Here is a 17,055-nt window from a genome sequence, read left to right as displayed (position 1 = left end):
TACTTCGACACTATGAATAATGATTTCAAATGTGATGAAAGCCTTGTGAGGTGATGACTGTCAAGCTCTGAAATACTTAATTAAAATAGGATGCTTTCTTATTAACATTCTCCAGAACCTGATATGAGACAGATGGACACAGAAAAGATATGCAGTTTGAAGCTGACTTATGGAAGAAGAGGATAAGACTAGGAATTAATAGAAGCAAAAGCATAAGCTCTTTCTGCAGGAGATAATAAAGCTACATTTCCATGTAGAAGGATAGTTTATTACTTAAACAGTATGTACAAATTCTAAACATGAAAATACTGAGTAACAGAATATCAGACTCTATTTATAATTACATTTTTTTACAAAATGTTTTTACAAGAAGCATTTTTGCTCTAAATAACATGACAGACACACACACACACAAAAATCAACCTTTCTGTATTACATACATAAATAAATATTGACTTTAAATGACAGTTATAGGAACATAATTTCTACAGCCAATTTGGACAACAGATAAGTAGTTCTGTCATCTCTGCATTACAATATAATTAAGTAAAAAGGAAAAATTATTTCACATATAGACCTCTGTTAATTACTTTTTAAATTGTACCTTACTAATATATTCAGTAGAGGTAAGACAGTCATTACACTTCATGCCTATAACTGAACAATGAGTTTGGGCATGCAAAACCATATATAACCATCATCCACATCTGCAGGTATTCATTTACATTTTTAAATAAAGTTTTTATTTATTTACTTAAACTACATGCAACAGCTTTTTAGCATCAGATTCCGGGTTACAATGCACAAGTTTGCATAACAGTATTTATAGTAATTGATGTTCACAGGTACTGATAAAAAATGTCAGAATATACTTGGCATACAGGGAAAGAAAAGGAATTAATAAATAAGTCAATATCATAGCTACCTTTACAGATACATAGGGCAAAAATCAATTTTCTAAGAGTGTTGTATAAGGGTTTTAAAACAGTCTGGGCCTTATCCTATGTTCTTTAAGGCGCTGATTTAGGACAGCACTTCAGGGCGTGCTTAAATCTATTCCTATTCAAGACAGAATTAAGCACATGTTTAATTTAAACATGTGCTTATGTCCTATTAACATCAATGCAGTTAAGCGTGTGCTTAATTTCTGTCCTGAATAGCAATGCTTTCCTGAAGCAGGGCCTCTATATCCAGAACTCTGACTGATTTCAATGAGAGTCTTGGGTAGGAAAGGAATTCAGATTAGACCCATAGAATATTTCAGCCTCAATCCTGCTTCCACTGAAGGCAATGGTAAAATTCCTATTTGCATTAATGGTGCAAGAACAGACCAGTGTTTCTTTGATTTTGTGCATGATCTTGCAAGGTACTAGTGCCACCTGGGAGTTGCTGCATTATGCCCTCAACTACAGATGAATGCTATGAAAGTTGAGGGTGTTTAGTATCTTGCAGTTCAGACCTTTTATTTGTAAGAAGTTCTTGTCCCCTTCATATTCCCAGGGAATACCACATGGCACCCATATTAGTATGGTACAACCTTTCTCCTTTTAAGTTTTAAGATAGAAATATTTTCTAGTCCTTACTCTGCTCTATCAAAAGCTCAAAAATTAACTGCCATAAGAAAAAAAATTCTCATTCTTAAACAGCATTCAATGTAAAAAATAGTTTCAAATGCATAAAAAAAATCTTAGAGCAAAAATGGCATAATCCTATAATTTTCCATTAGCAAACAAAATGTATGTCATCCAGGATTTAACTGATAAATCAATCAGAATAGTATGCTAAGTAAGTTAGTAATATATGGGTGTAAAAGTGAAGTGTACCTAGAAATATCCCACTATCCATATTTGATCTTTATTACTGAGGAACTGAGAAAAATTTTTTAACTAAAAATCTCAAGTAGTGATTTCAAACTCCATTGCTGATTGCAATGTTAGCATGATTTAGACCAGTCAAATTAGGTTAACTGTAATAAACCCTGTACAATTCAGTAAATGAGGGTTTATGAATTAGACACTAAGACCCACATCCTCAAGGTACTGAGGTGCCTAACTTGCACTGGATGTAGGCATAAAAGTCTTCAAATATATGATGTTAAATTAAAATAATTATATGAAAAATGGCTGGTATGTAAGAACAAATAAGATATCATTTAATGCCCCATGTGTTGATGGTTTGGTTGACTCTTATGATTTCAGGATAATTTATTCCCATGAAATTTCTATAGCTGAATGTTGAGTTGAGAAACTGATTATTAAAGAGCAAGATTAAAGTCTTAATCATCTGTTTATAAACCACAATCTATTCATTCCACTCCCAAGCCCTTCACCTTTATCTCCAAGATATAAAGAGTCAAATCCTGCTGGCCTTACTCAGGCGAAACTCAATAGCAGTTCTTCAAAGACTGTTTTGCCTGAGTTAGGCTGATTGGTCCTATAATAAATAATTTACCTTTATATAAATATATAAAAACCTCCAGACTATTTTATAAATATTTTAATGAACTTTAGTCTCCTCCTGAAACAGCCAATTAAGAAAAAGTAACAAATCTAGCAAGCAGCTCAAACCATTTGGAGGAATATGGAATTCCACTCAACAATCAAGACCTATCATATAATAATCAAGAGCTGTTAATTTGCCAAGTTCTATCTTCTTGAATCCAAGGTTTGTCATTGACACTGGATTTCAAAAAGACAAAGACAAATTCTGCACTCAGTTACATCAATGTGATTTCAGTATAACTTCATTAACATCAGTCAATTTATTCTAGATTTAGTCGAGCGCTACAGAGAATAGAGTCTGTAAAAATATTTATGCTGAAGTTTTCAGAGAAGCCTAAGGGAATTAGGTGTCACAATCTAACTCCAGAGCACTTTCCTAGCCTTACTTATGTCCTATGTAATTTCAATATATAAATGGTGCCATGCATTGGTCCTATTCAAATTACATAGTAATTTATTTCTGAAGATGTGTGTACCTAGATGCATGTCAGATTTCAGCTGGGTGAAAATAGTTGACCTTCTGTCAGTTACAGTTCCCTTCAAAGTTTGCTCACATTATGTAATAGGGAAGAGAAGTTATGGTATGTGGGGGGTTTGTTTGTTTGTTTTTTAGCTCCAAAGCATGAACAGCCCTTAATACCTTGTGAAGTAACTATCCAAGGCCCAAGACTTGTACCCTAAAGACAGCTTTGTGGAGTTACTTGCTCCATGGGTGCATATATCAAAAAGGTATCAGGAAAAATAGAAAGAGAATGGCAGAATTAATGCAATAATCTCTGAGTTGTCTTTTTTAAAAAAATATTCAAATACTGGAAAAACTGAATGAACAAACTAGTCAGAAATTGCAATGGGGCTCTTGACTCTTGGTAACATCAGCTGGTCAAACCTTTTCAATGCAGGTGATCTGTATTTGAATTTCTTCTGTGCCATGGTATACTGAGCATAATCATTTTCTTTCAGTTTCAAGCACAGATATGTTATCTTTTTGTTTGGTGTTCTTCAGAATGTTTATTGTTGTTGTGACAAGGAGTATTTTCCCTTCTGAGGGTATCTTAGGAAGAAGTTGAGTACAGAAACTTTATCTGTAGTCAGATTGGGGTTTGTTTGTTTTTGTGGCACTTGTTGTTGGGGGATTCCATGAAGTTATTTGTCAATTTCAAGTTACAGAAAGCTTGATATGTATTATTCTAATTTAAAGATGTATAACAATCTGTACGTGAGAACGCAGAGACAGCAATTTTTTGGATTATTTGTATGGCCACCGTGTGTAGAGACAAATTTTCCATCATTCTGATTATAAAGCCAAGCAGTTTCTCTTTACTATTAAAGACTCTCTCTGTGTGGCAAATTACTCTTCCTATTTGCATTCCCTTATGATTAAAAAACAGGGTGCCTTCATGCCTGAATTTGAAAAAGTCAGTCAAATAAATTATAAGCCAATGACTTCCAGACATCAATGTATTGTCACAATTCTATGACTGGAGTACCATGTAGCCAGCACATCCATTCTGCTGTTCAAAAGATCCTTGGGGAAAATAGATATGCACATCAAAAAGCCAAAGAAACCCCAAACATAACATAACATGTGCCTTGGAATTTTCGTGTCTAAAATGTGACCATTCCCTATTTAGTTCTCTAACGGGGAAAATACAGGGTTCCCTTCAAAATATTAAAAAAAAAAAAAAAATTGGGAGAGATTTTCAAAGGCATGTGTCCAGCTACTATAGAACATCAGTGGAAGTTAGGCACTTAACTGCCATTTGTGCCTTTGAAAATCTCCCTTGTTAACACATTTTGTTAAGGAGAGAGCTTCATGATACCATTTCCACAGAAAATATAGATATATTACTAAGAAAATACATCAGCAAGCACGATCTACTTTTGTTGTTGAGTTAGTAGTAGTTTCCATTGCAGACTGAACTGTATGCATCTGTTATTCCTACTTATTCGGTTGTGCACTTATTTTAGGTAAATGGAGATATCCTTTAATGGCAAACTATTTACTGTACAGGCTTAGCTGATGTAAATTGGCTCGGCTCCACTGAGATGCTAATTTACTCCAGCTGAAGATCTGCCCTCTGGCTTTCAAAGCTATGTATACATAAAAGAACAATGTCTCAGATATTGTTATAAAGATTAGCAAAACAAAAGCCTCTGTTACTCACTGCACCCCTTCCATCTACTTTAAACCTAGGAAACAAAATGTTATTACAACAAACATACATTTGATTTTTCTCAGATGTGTTGAATTGGATGCAATCTTCAGTTAGCAGAATAGGGGTGGTACTTCATGATAGTTGCTGTACATTTCATCCTGGCATGGGTACAAATATTATTCTTCATGCTTAAACTATGTAGAAGTGGCTACAAATCATACAGGATGATAACTTCCACTGGAAAAAATTGATTCATTGTTCCTACAGATGTGCATTTTTCTGGTCTTCTTGTGGGAGCTCAGTTTCTCTCTCAGTTATTCGTTTAATCATCTGAAGCAGTCTAGTATTTTTCTGGGGGTGGCTTGTAGTGATGTGGATGGTGCTGTTTCAGATGAGGCCCTAAATAAAGAAGAAAGGGTATTCACCACTTTTAACCTTTGTTGTATATACAATAAAATAATTAGGCCCCCATCACCATAGTATCTGAGCACCTCCCAATCTTTAACATTTTTATCCCCACAACACCTCTATAAGGCAGGGCAATGCTATTATACCCCTTTTACAGGCAGAAAACTGAAATACCAGGTGACTTACACAGAATGTCTGCAGCAGAGCAAGACTAGAAGCGGGATCTCTTACAGCCCAGATTGCCACTGTAACCACTGGATCATCCATCCTTTCAGTGGAATAATTGCATACAAGGCCCTGAACCTGCAAAAAACTCTGCCTGTGCTGACATATACCCTGGGCCTTTTAAATCACCACCAGAGCTCCGGCAGCCGGTCTTGGACGGTGATTTAAAGGGCCCAGAGCTCCCCGCAGTGGCAGGAACACCGGGCCCTTTGAATCCCTGCCCGAGCTCGGCTGCTGGAGCCCAGGGCCTCAGCAGCCAGGCTCCAGCGGGGATTTTAAGGGCCCGGGTCTCCTCACAGCAGCTGGAGCCCCGGACCCTTTAAATCACCGCCCGAGCCCTGCCACCCCGGGGTAGTGGCGGCAGGGCTCCTGTGGTGATTTAAAGGGCCCGGAGCTCCATGGGCCCTTTAATTCGCCCCTGAGCCCCGGGGCTCCCAGCCGCCTCTGCAGCTGGTAGCTCTGGGATGATTTAAAGGCTCCGGCATACTGGTGGTAAGGGTTCTACAGTGATCAGAGGACTTAATTCCTAAATTCAGCCAATTATTTACTACTTGCATTTCTCTCTACAGCACCACTGTATCCCAGATGTCTTATCCATAGGTTTCTCACAAAGCAATGCACTGGCTGTGCCACATGTGTAGTTTCTTTGCTACAATACTTTACAATGGCCTCAACCTGACCCTGAGGTCCTGAGATAATATCACCAGATCACTTAAACTACCTTTTTGCAGTCCTCCCCCACCCCACCCCCAAAGAGCAACCTGGATTTAACAGGTTTTGGAGACTGATAATCTGAGCTACCATCTTAGCCTATAATACCAAATAGGTGGATTGTTTGTTTTTAACCTGAACCAATATTTGTGTAACTGATCATTAGATATAACAGAATATTTACGGACGTACCTTGGTTAATAGTTTGTGGCTCTGATCTTTTGGGTTTTTTTAGCCGTTGTTTCTACTAAGCCTTGGTGCAAATTTGCAGTGTTACATTAGAGGGAAGATAGTGATTATGAGACACACTAGCATTATTCACGTGCTAAATATTCTAAAATTATTGGGTTCACTTACCCTTTATATGTATTTATATATCGGGGGGAAAGAAACTGTGCAGTAAATATACAATGGATGCAATTAAAAAATTCATTCTGGTTTCAGAGCCATTAAATGTTGCAGCAGGATTCTCCTTTTTAATTATAGGGACTATCCCTGGAATCCATAATATCTCTAAAAACAGAGCAGTTTAAGACTGCTCACTGTATAGAGTATAAAAACATGACTTTGTTTTAATTGTTGCAGTAGACAATATTTTAAGTGCCTTTCTCCGCACGTACACTAGTCCAAATACTTTTATGTCAGATCACAACACTTACTGTGGGGTGAAGATGGCAGCAGATCAGGTGTTCGGAAAGATTTTATTGTGGCTGGCCCCTCCCCGCCTGTTGTCAGCACTTGCACTTCTAATCGGTAAAGCGTTGATGGCCTCAGGTTGGGGACAGTCAGCACATAATGATCCTAAAAATATATGAATAGAATAAATCCTTATGTCTACCAGAAATAGACAATTGCTCCATCCAGAAATTGTGTACATTAAGTAGATACTTTCTTTCTCACATACATACTTGTTTTAAAATTGTGTTGCAACTCCCACAGATTGTTTTCTTATGATTTTATTTTAAAGATTTCATACATTTATTATGTAGTTCACTACTCTTTTGGTTTGGTTACATGTTCCTAAAGAGTTGGTATCAAAAAATACTTGGCAGAGCAAGAATTTGAAATAAAGCCAGTTCTCAGGCCTGGTCTACACCTAGATCTTAGGTCAACCTAGCTACATTCATACCCATAAAAGAGGTAGTTAAACCAACCGCGACCGTAGTGTAGACACAGCTAGGTCAATGGAAGAACCCTCTCTGTCACTGTAGTAAGAGTCAGTGCTATCGTGGCACAGCTGCAGCCCTGAAGCTGTAACGTTTCTAGTGTAAACATACCCATAGAGTTCACCTATAGGATATTCTTCTCTCTGTCCCTTAAAATACAGCTTTCCCTATTGTAAAGGTTTCACTTGCACATTTTGTGATGCCACTTCCAGATACTTCCAACTGCAATTTTCTAGTCAGTTTCCTGAAATTAAAGTGTCAGTGTCATGAATGGAGTTTATTTCTAGGTTTTATTTATTTTTCAAATAAGTACATTGTACATCTTATAAAATATTTTATAGAAGCCAATGTCTGTCTTTAGTTGCCATTGATTTGTAAACTGATGGCCTTTTTGAGTCCAGGGCAAGAGCCTCAGCTGGTGAAGATTAGTATAGATCCACTCAGCTACCCAGGCTAATGAATGGGCCCTGAATTTTTAATCCCATTTTTGAAGCTGTGAGAGTTGAATGATTAATTAATCCTGGGCCAGACTTTTCACTGCTTTGCACCTTGTGCGATCATTTACAGTCAGACAAATAAGTGCAGATTAGGTGTAAAATATTTCCAAATGAGAATGAACACTTGTAAATGACTCAAGGAAATGCAGTGAAGAAGCAGACCTTCCATTCAACTTCTTCCCCAGGTCATTTGGGCTGCTGAATCACCAGACAACCAACCACTGGACTAGCCCTAGGACTGAACTATTGGCATTAAACTTAGGTCTGTGGAACCAAACACTGAACAAACACAAAGTAAGCTCCACCTGGTAGCTACACCTAGCATTCTAGGAATTGCCTGCCAGAAGAAATTGCTGTGCCGACAGACAGAGCATTTAAAGTATGCGCAGCACACTTGTTCTGATCTAGCTCACTGAAGTCAATGGAAAGACCACGGTCTTCACTGGGCTTTGGATCAGGCCCAGGGTGCTTAGTAGCAACCTCTGCCTCTGGTGGAGTTGGCAACATCTCTTGAATGGCCTCCCTCCTGCTTGCTGCTGCTACTACCATGGGAGGAACTGGAGCCCTTGCAAAGAAAAGGGGGAATAGTGCAAGTTAAATCTTCTCCCACTTTATATGAACAGAGATCTAGCTCTATTTTGAATTACCATTATTTAACTGTCCACATAAGGGGGACAGGGATCCCCTCAAGTCCCCTCCAGACCCTGCTTCAGGTCCTTGCAATGTCTTTTTCTCACCTCCTGACAGATGCCCAAGGGGGTTCTTGGAGCAAACAAACTAAAGAAAAGTTCCCTCCCCTCTTTTTTCCCTTCGGGGAGAGGAGAGTCTGTGGGAAATTAAAGAGAAGTAAGGGTGACCTGGATCTCAGGCAGTCTTTCTGAGTCAGCCCCTTAGGCTTAGTCTAAACAGGGTCCACCTCCAGCTTCTCCGCTCCATAGGGCATGCTGCTCTGTGGCTGGGTTGTGCAGCTTCAGGAGCAATGAGGCTTGTTGCTGTCCCCCTCTCAGCAAGCCAAGCCAGGGCAGGGCAGCCTTTTTCCTCTTCCCCCAGCCCTTCCTGAGGCAGCTTTTCCCTTTCAAGCTCCTCGCTCCCTTCCCCCCACCCACCCCCGGTAGAACAAGTCTCACAACTGCATCTTGTTAGCGTAGAACAGGCCAGAGAAACTTGTTAGTCCCCTCTCTGTCAGTGTGAGGGTGTGTCCCTTTATACCTTTGTACAAATTTGCAGAAAAGGGAGAAGAGCTTTATTTTCCACAAAGCACATATCCAGATAGAACAGAGGGAAGGTTAATGAAAAGGAGAGAGAAATTATCTTGCATTCAGGGTGTAATCTGGTGTGGACTCACCCCTGCAGCACCTCCTACGGGTCATCTCAGGAATTAGTTCACCAGCATCCAGAGCGCCCTCTGCAGGCCCAGTGTCCCACCTGTTGTTGCCCCCTCCCCCCGTGTTCCTCCCAGACCCTGGTGCCCTTGGCTTGGGTGCTGCCCCCCTGGCAGTACCCCAATCTCTCTCTGGGTCTCCCCACCCAGGGGAACTCCCACCCCCTATCCCAATGGTCACCTCAGTTATGGCTACTGCCCGTCACCATCTAGCCCCCACGCCCTGGGGCAGATTGCAGTCTATCCGCCAACTCCTAACAGGGAGTTTCGCAAGGGAGTTCTCCAGGTGAAGGAGGAGCAATACAGCAACCTTTTGGGGTAAGTGACTGTCTGTAGTGTGTGTTTGTTTGTGTTTGAGGGTTACTTGCTGTGTGCTGAGCTTGTGTTTGTCAGTCTGTTTGTTTGTTTTGGTTGTTTGAAGGACCGTGTGCTGTGGCTGGCAGTTGGAAGCTGTGAGCTTCAAAGGAAGGTTTGAAAGCTAGAAGCCTCTGGTAAGTGGCTGAGCCTTAATCAGTGGGCGGGGCATTCATACAGGCCAGGGCTTTATAAAGCAGTGCACAAGCGACCAGGGAGCTTTGCGACCAGGGGCTGCTAACAGGGAGTTTCGCAAGGGAGTTTGGAAGGGGGCGAGGGTCCCTTGCCGGTGCCATCTGTTTTCTCTTGATTCCCCTTAATACCTATAAAGCAACTACATTCTAACTGTTTGCTTAAACAACCCTTTCAGCTGACAGGGGGCTGCAGACGGGAGTTTGACAGAGGGAGGCTTACGATGGTTAGGAAGACCCGCAACACCTGTGCCAGCACTGCTGCTGTCTCCTCCCCCTGTGCCTGTAGCCAGACAGAGTGCCTAAGCATGGATGCCTCTACCCAGATCCTGGTGTGGTTTTGCAAAGACTGTAACTTGCAATTTCCACTTACTGATATCCAGGCTGGGGGGACCATCCAATGTGAAAGGTGCCTGCTGGTGGAATCTCTCAGGCAGCAGGTGGGAGAGCTACAGGAGGAGGTGGCTAGGTTGAGGAGCATCCGTATCCATGAGCAATTCCTCGACAGTGTCCATGTGGAGACAGCTGAGGTAGCTGTCCCAGTACACAGGACTGCTGATACACCACTGGTGGAGGAGGAGATGGCTCAGGGTGGACGCTGGCAGCTGGTTACTTCTGGCAGCAGGCAGTGCTCCACCCTTGCTCCGAACCCTCCTGCCGTGGTTATAGGTAACCGTTATGCTCTTCTTGATACAGGAAAGAAGGAATCACTCCCTACAGTAGAGGAGAAGCCTCGTACCCCTAAGGCTGGAGAGTCTGCTGCCACCACTGCGAATAGGAAACGTAGGGTAGTGGTGGTCGGAGACTCTCTGCTGAGGGGGACGGAGGCGCCCATCTGTCGCCCTGACATTTCATCTCGGGAGGTATGCTGCCTGCCGGGGGCCCGTATCCGAGACGTTACGGAGGCATTGTCGAGGATTATCCGGCCCTCTGACTACTACCCCATGCTACTCATCCATGTGGGCACAAATGATACTGCGCGGTGTGACACTGAGCGGATCAAGAGTGACTACAGGGCTCTGGGAGCACGGGTGAAGGAGTTTGGAGCACAGGTGGTATTCTCTTCAATTCTTCCTGTTAAAGGTAGGGGCCCGGGCAGAGACAGATGCATCATGGAGGTGAATGCCTGGCTGCGAAGATGGTGTCACCAGGAGGGCTTTGGCTTCCTAGACCACGGGATGCTATTCGAGGAAGGACTGCTAGGCAGAGATGGCGTTCACCTTTCGAGGAGAGGGAAGACCCTATTCGGACACAGACTGGCTAACCTAGTGAGGAGGGCTTTAAACTAGGTTCGACGGGGACAGGTGAGCAAAGCCCACAGGTAAGTGGGGAACATGGAGACCGGGGAAATGAGTCGGAAACAAGAGGGAGTGTGGGCTATATTGGCAGAGAGAAAGGAGAGTCAGGAAAAAACTGGGAGGAAAGATCAAACCAGTATCTTAGATGCCTATATACAAATGCGAGAAGTATGGGGAATAAGCAGGAAGAACTGGAAGTGCTAATAAATAAATACAACTATGACATTGTTGGCATCACTGAAACTTGGTGGGATAATACACATGATTGGAATGTTGGTGTGGATGGGTACAGCTTGCTCAGGAAGGATAGACAGGGGAAAAAGGGAGGAGGTGTTGCCTTATATATTAAAAATGTACACACTTGGACTGAGGTAGAGATGGACATAGGAGACGGAAGTGTTGAGAGTCTCTGGGTTAGGCTTAAAGGGGCAAAAAACAAGGGAGATGTCATGCTAGGCGTCTACTACAGGCCACCTAACCAGGTGGAAGAGGTGGATGAGGCTTTTTTCAAGCAACTAACAAAATCATCCAAAGCCCAAGATTTGGTGGTGATGGGGGACTTCAACTATCCGGATATATGTTGGGAAAATAACACAGCGGGGAACAGACTATCCAACAAATTCTTGGACTGCATTGGAGACAACTTTTTATTTCAGAAGGTTGAAAAAGCTACTAGGGGGGAAGCTGTTCTAGACTTGATTTTAACAAACAGGGAGGAACTCGTTGAGAATGTGAAAGTAGAAGGCAGCCTGGGTGAAAGTGATCATGAAATCATAGACTTTGCAATTCTAAGGAAGGGTAGAAGGGAGAACAGCAAAATAGAGACAATGGATTTCAGGAAGGCAGATTTTGGGAAGCTCAGAGAGCTGAAAGGTAAGGTCCCATGGGAATCAAGACTGAGGGGAAAAACAACTGAGGAGAGTTGGCAGTTTTTCAAAGGGACACTATTAAGGGCCCAAAAGCAAGCTATTCCGCTGGTTAGGAAAGATAGAAAATGTGGCAAAAGACCACCTTGGCTTAACCACGAGATCTTGCACGATCTAAAAAATAAAAAGGAGTCATATAAAAAATGGAAACTAGGACAGATTACAAAGGATGAATATAGGCAAACAACACAGGAATGCAGGGGCAAGATTAGAAAGGCAAAGGCACAAAATGAGCTCAAACTAGCTACGGGAATAAAAGGAAACAAGAAGACTTTTTATCAATACATTAGAAGCAAGAGGAAGACCAAAGACAGGGTAGGCCCACTGCTTAGTGAAGAGGGAGAAACAGTAACAGGAAACTTGGAAATGGCAGAGATGCTTAATGACTTCTTTGTTTCGGTCTTCACCGAGAAGTCTGAAGGAATGCCTAACATAGTGAATGCTAATGGGAAGGGGGTAGGTTTAGCGGATAAAATAAAAAAAGAACAAGTTAAACATCACTTAGAAAAGTTAGATGCCTGCAAGTCACCCGGGCCTGATGAAATGCATCCTAGAATACTCAAGGAGCTAATAGAGGAGGTATCTGAGCCTCTAGCTATTATCTTTGGAAAGTCATGGGAGACGGGAGAGATTCCAGAAGACTGGAAAAGGGCAAATATAGTGCCCATCTATAAAAAGGGAAATAAAAACAACCCAGGTAACTACAGACCAGTTAGTTTAACTTCTGTGCCAGGGAAGATAATGGAGCAAGTAATTAAGGAAATCGTCTGCCAACACTTGGAAGGTGGTAAGGTGATAGGGAATAGCCAGCATGGATTTGTGAAGAACAAATCATGTCAAACCAATCTGATAGCTTTCTTTGATAGGATAACGAGCCTTGTGGATAAGGGTGAAGCGGTGGATGTGGTATACCTAGACTTTAGTAAGGCATTTGATACGGTCTCGCATGATATTCTTATCGATAAACTAGGCAAATACAAATTAGATGGGGCTACTATAAGGTGGGTGCATAACTGGCTGGATAATCGTACTCAGAGAGTTGTTATTAATGGTTCCCAATCCTGCTGGAAAGGCGTAACGAGTGGGGTACCGCAGGGGTCTGTTTTGGGACCGGCTCTGTTCAATATCTTCATCAACGACTTAGATATTGGCATAGAAAGTACGCTTATTAAGTTTGCGGATGATACCAAACTGGGAGGGATTGCAACTACTTTGGAGGACAGGGTCATAATTCAAAATGATCTGGACAAATTGGAGAAATGGTCTGAGTTAAACAGGATGAAGTTTAACAAAGACAAATGCAAAGTGCTCCACTTAGGAAGGAAAAATCAATTTCACACATACAGAATGGGAAAAGACTGTCTAGGAAGGAGTACGGCAGAAAGGGATCTAGGGGTTATAGTGGACCACAAGCTAAATATGGGTCAACAGTGTGATGCTGTTGCAAAAAAAGCAAACATGATTCTGGGATGCATTAACAGGTGTGTTGTGAGCAAGACACGAGAAGTCATTCTTCCGCTCTACTCTGCTCTGGTTAGGCCTCAGCTGGAGTATTGTGTCCAGTTCTGGGCGCCGCATTTTAAAAAAGATGTGGAGAAACTGGAAAGGGTCCAAAGAAGAGCAACAAGAATGATTAAAGGTCTTGAGAACATGACCTATGAAGGAAGGCTGAAAGAACTGGGTTTGTTTAGTTTGGAAAAGAGAAGACTGAGAGGGGACATGATAGCAGTTTTCAGGTATATAAAAGGGTGTCATAAGGAGGAGGGAGAGAACTTGTTCACCTTAGCCTCTAAGGATAGAACCAGAAACAATGGGTTTAAACTGCAGCAAGGGAGGTCTAGATTGGACATTAGGAAAAAGTTCCTAACTGTCAGGGTGGTTAAACACTGGAACAAATTGCCTAGGGAGGTTGTGGAATCTCCGTCTCTGGAGATATTTAAGAGTAGGTTAGATAAATGTCTATTAGGGATGGTCTAGGCAGTATTTGGTCCTGCCATGCGGGCAGGGGACTGGACTCGATGACCTCTCGAGGTCCCTTCCAGTCCTAGAATCTATGAATCACCGGCAACAAGGAGTTTGGACTGGCTGCCTTTACCCACCCTCAGGTTGCCCCTCTGCAACCCCAGTACCTATATGGGCCTACAACAGGCCCTGCAGCCTGGGGAGTTGCTGGCCTAGGACTTCTCAGCCCTGCCTCACTCTAGGTCCCTGGGTGAGCTCCCTGCAGTCAGGCCTAGCTCTCTCTGTAGTCAGAGGGACACTCCTCAACTCTGTCTACCCTGGCCTTCTTATAAGGCTGAGTGGCTCAGTTTGGGGCGTGGCCCCAGCTGCAGCCACTTCCCCAATCAGCCGGGGTTTAGCTCCTTTACTCAGCCCCAGCCCTCTGCAGGGCTTTTCCAACCCCTTCAGGGCTGGAGCGGGCGTTCACCCCACTACACAGGGTAACCCCACTAAGTTTCCCATCCTGGATATCAAAGAATTTACAAATCCTTACTATCCTAGGAACAGACCGGCCTAATCATCAAAAGAAACATAGCTTCTGCTGCCTAGATGATCTTTGCCTTCATAAGGCATATCTCAAATATGGTTGCTAATTTGACAATCATACACATTACAATGTTTGATGTGTCATCAAGATAAGTAGTTATTCTGGAGATGTATCCCAAACAAGGGGGGGAAAGTGAACCCATTTTCTGCTCAGACACACATGCAGAACCAGAGACCACAATGGTGCCTGGCAGCTAAATCATGACTAAAAATACAAAATTAGCCATGCACACAAGCATGCAATGCCCCCAGCAATAAAAAGAAAACAAACTTACTGCTGGCAGTATCTGTGATTGGGAAATGATGCTGTTGGGTAAGCTGTTTTGTCTGCTCTCTGTAGTAACCTCTGCCCAGGTGACTTGAAACCCTGTCATGGGCTGATGAAGATTTGCCTTTGATATCTTCCACGAAAAGTGACCAGTAATATTTATTTCCTGAACAATGAAAGAGGCAGATAGATTCTCGGGTTTGGCCAGCACTTTAGGGAGAACTGATGCTGCAAAAATTTGAGGCAAGAGGATAAGTTAAATTTTGAGGAACTGCTGAAACAGTGTTAATATAGCTTGAGATCCCAGGTTCACAGTCTGTTTCTTGATGTGTCTATTGCATTTCTTTATCTAGTTTACTCAGGACTCTGCCAACTTTTTGCCACCTCTTTTCTTAAGATACTTTTCTTAAGATACTTCTGAAGAGGCAACAGCATAAACTCTTTAATTTAGGAGAATTTCAAGGTAACGTCTCAGTATTGCATCTGGTAAAAAGTATAGTATAGTCCCATAGCTTGATTATTAACTGACTTGTATTTTGTTTGGTCACTTACCTGTCCAAAGTGAATGCAAAGTGGTATACAATTTGTCAATTCAAAATGGGAGCATTTTACACTCACGTTACGTTGGACAGGTGTAAATAACTACACAAGGTGCAAAGCACTGGCAATTAAAACGTACAGCCTTAGGTCTTGTCAGCACAGGAAAGTAGTTTTGGATATAACCTAGGGTTGAATTTAAACTAATACAGTTATCCCAGTATAACTCTCTGTGTGGACATTTATACCAGTATAAAAATGCCTTTTTTTTTTTTTTTTTTTTTTTTTTTTGCTATAGCTTATTTGGGAAAGGGGATAAGTTAAACCAAAAACAGCCCTCTTATACTGGAATAAGAGCATTCACGAGGTGGGTTATAAAGGTATAACTAATATCTGTATAATTCTATCTGTATAACTGATAAAACTTTTCAGCACAAACAAGTCCTTAAAAAAAGAATAGCAATGTAAATCATTGCTACAATAATACTGCTACAATATATACTTGAATAATCCCCTGAAATTCTTATCTAAGTGACCAACCAATTCTATGATAGCCTTGTCAAGTTGGTAAAACCACACTCCTATGTATTTAATTTGATTGCATTTGTAACGAGGAAAAATGTTGAAAGTATTTGTTAGACAAATTTCCTACTAAAAGAATTCAAAGACTCTTTAATGTTGAAAAACATTACTTACCAGGGTATCCTGGTAATTACCTGAACATTCAGATACACAAAAATAAGTCTCCTCTACTTATTCCGAGTCTTTCAAAACACATTTGAGAATTGTTTTACAAAACTTGTTTTTGAGTGCCTAGAAGTGCACTTGAAATCTACTCTGCAAGTTCTTCAGACCGTGACTTACCTCCTTCAGCAGGACAAGTAATGTGCTTGTGGTTTTTTCCTTTAAGAGCAGAGCAAGGTGGGGTGGTAAAGAAAATACTTTCAGCCTTCAAACGACCTTTAGATCTTGCTGGCTGAACGGTCACTTTATATTTACATGAAAATGACAGGTCCTGAAGAATTATGTAGTTTTCCTAGACCAAGAAAAACAGTATATGCTGCGAATAAACCTTTTTTTAAAACCATAATGTTGGCATAAGATTAAATGTTTTTTTTTCTAGTAAAGTGCATTTTTCTCTACATGATTAGCACATACAAATGTGTTTTTTTTCATTCAGAGAACAAAGCAAATATTGCCTATATTATTATTAAATTATAATCAGAAAACATTATTATAGTGGTCGGATACTTTCTTCAATCCTATACAGTACCTTAGTCATGCTGCATCAAAGTAGCTAACTTTTAACACAGGGAACAATCCCTTGGCACGATGGCAGTGGGGAATGGCAGTGTGAGGATGAAAAATGCTAATCCAATTAAATAAAAGTAAGGAAGCTGATTTAAGCTGAGATGAAAGACAGGCTTAGTCTACATTTAAGAACTCCTTTTAATGTGCATACAAATCCCAAGAAGACCTTATACGTCTTTCCTTGAGGACATCCTACTTCCACCCTTTGATATAGCACATTAGCCCTCTAAGCAGGAAAGGATCCACAACTGAGCAATAAAACACAGTTATATGTAGAAGGATATCATTAAGGCAACAACTAAACAAGAGCCCTGACACCTTTGAAAAACCCCGCCTACATGTCTTTGTTCAAATCAAGTTTAATAAGAGAAATTCTAGCTTCTGGTAAAATTTCTGAAAGTCACCTAAGTGACTTAGGTTCCCAAGTCCCACTGATTTTCAGTTCTTTACGGCACTTAGGTGTTTCTGAAAGTTTTGTACTCTGTGTTTGAAAACAGCTGAAGAGTGTTAGAGTTAAGCTAAGTAATTTTCTCATAACTGACATGGGAAGTGCATTAGAGAGACAAGGTGGCTGAGGT

General features: G+C 41.3%; 1 protein-coding gene across 4 annotated transcripts in view; it reads right to left on the bottom strand.

The window, feature by feature from the left end:
* Positions 1–272: 272 nt before the first annotated feature.
* Positions 273–17,055, bottom strand: part of ANOS1 (anosmin 1) — a 190,975-nt gene continuing 174,192 nt past the window's right edge. For 3 of the 4 annotated variants that reach the window (XM_054008140.1, XM_054008149.1, XM_054008157.1), the window contains 4 exons: positions 16,031–16,202; positions 14,637–14,857; positions 6,661–6,802; positions 273–5,056 (listed from right to left, as the gene is read on the bottom strand). In XM_054008140.1, the coding sequence (XP_053864115.1) occupies positions 4,998–5,056; positions 6,661–6,802; positions 14,637–14,857; positions 16,031–16,202 (594 nt within the window). In that variant the 3' untranslated portion in view covers positions 273–4,997. The remainder of the gene's footprint in view (positions 5,057–6,660; positions 6,803–14,636; positions 14,858–16,030; positions 16,203–17,055) is intronic. The other variant, XM_054008166.1, reaches the window with a different exon arrangement.

The sequence above is a fragment of the Malaclemys terrapin genome, chromosome 1 (genome assembly GCF_027887155.1).
Source record: "Malaclemys terrapin pileata isolate rMalTer1 chromosome 1, rMalTer1.hap1, whole genome shotgun sequence".
Lineage (NCBI taxonomy): Eukaryota > Metazoa > Chordata > Testudines > Emydidae > Malaclemys > Malaclemys terrapin.
This window is presented reverse-complemented; position numbering and strand designations above follow the sequence as displayed.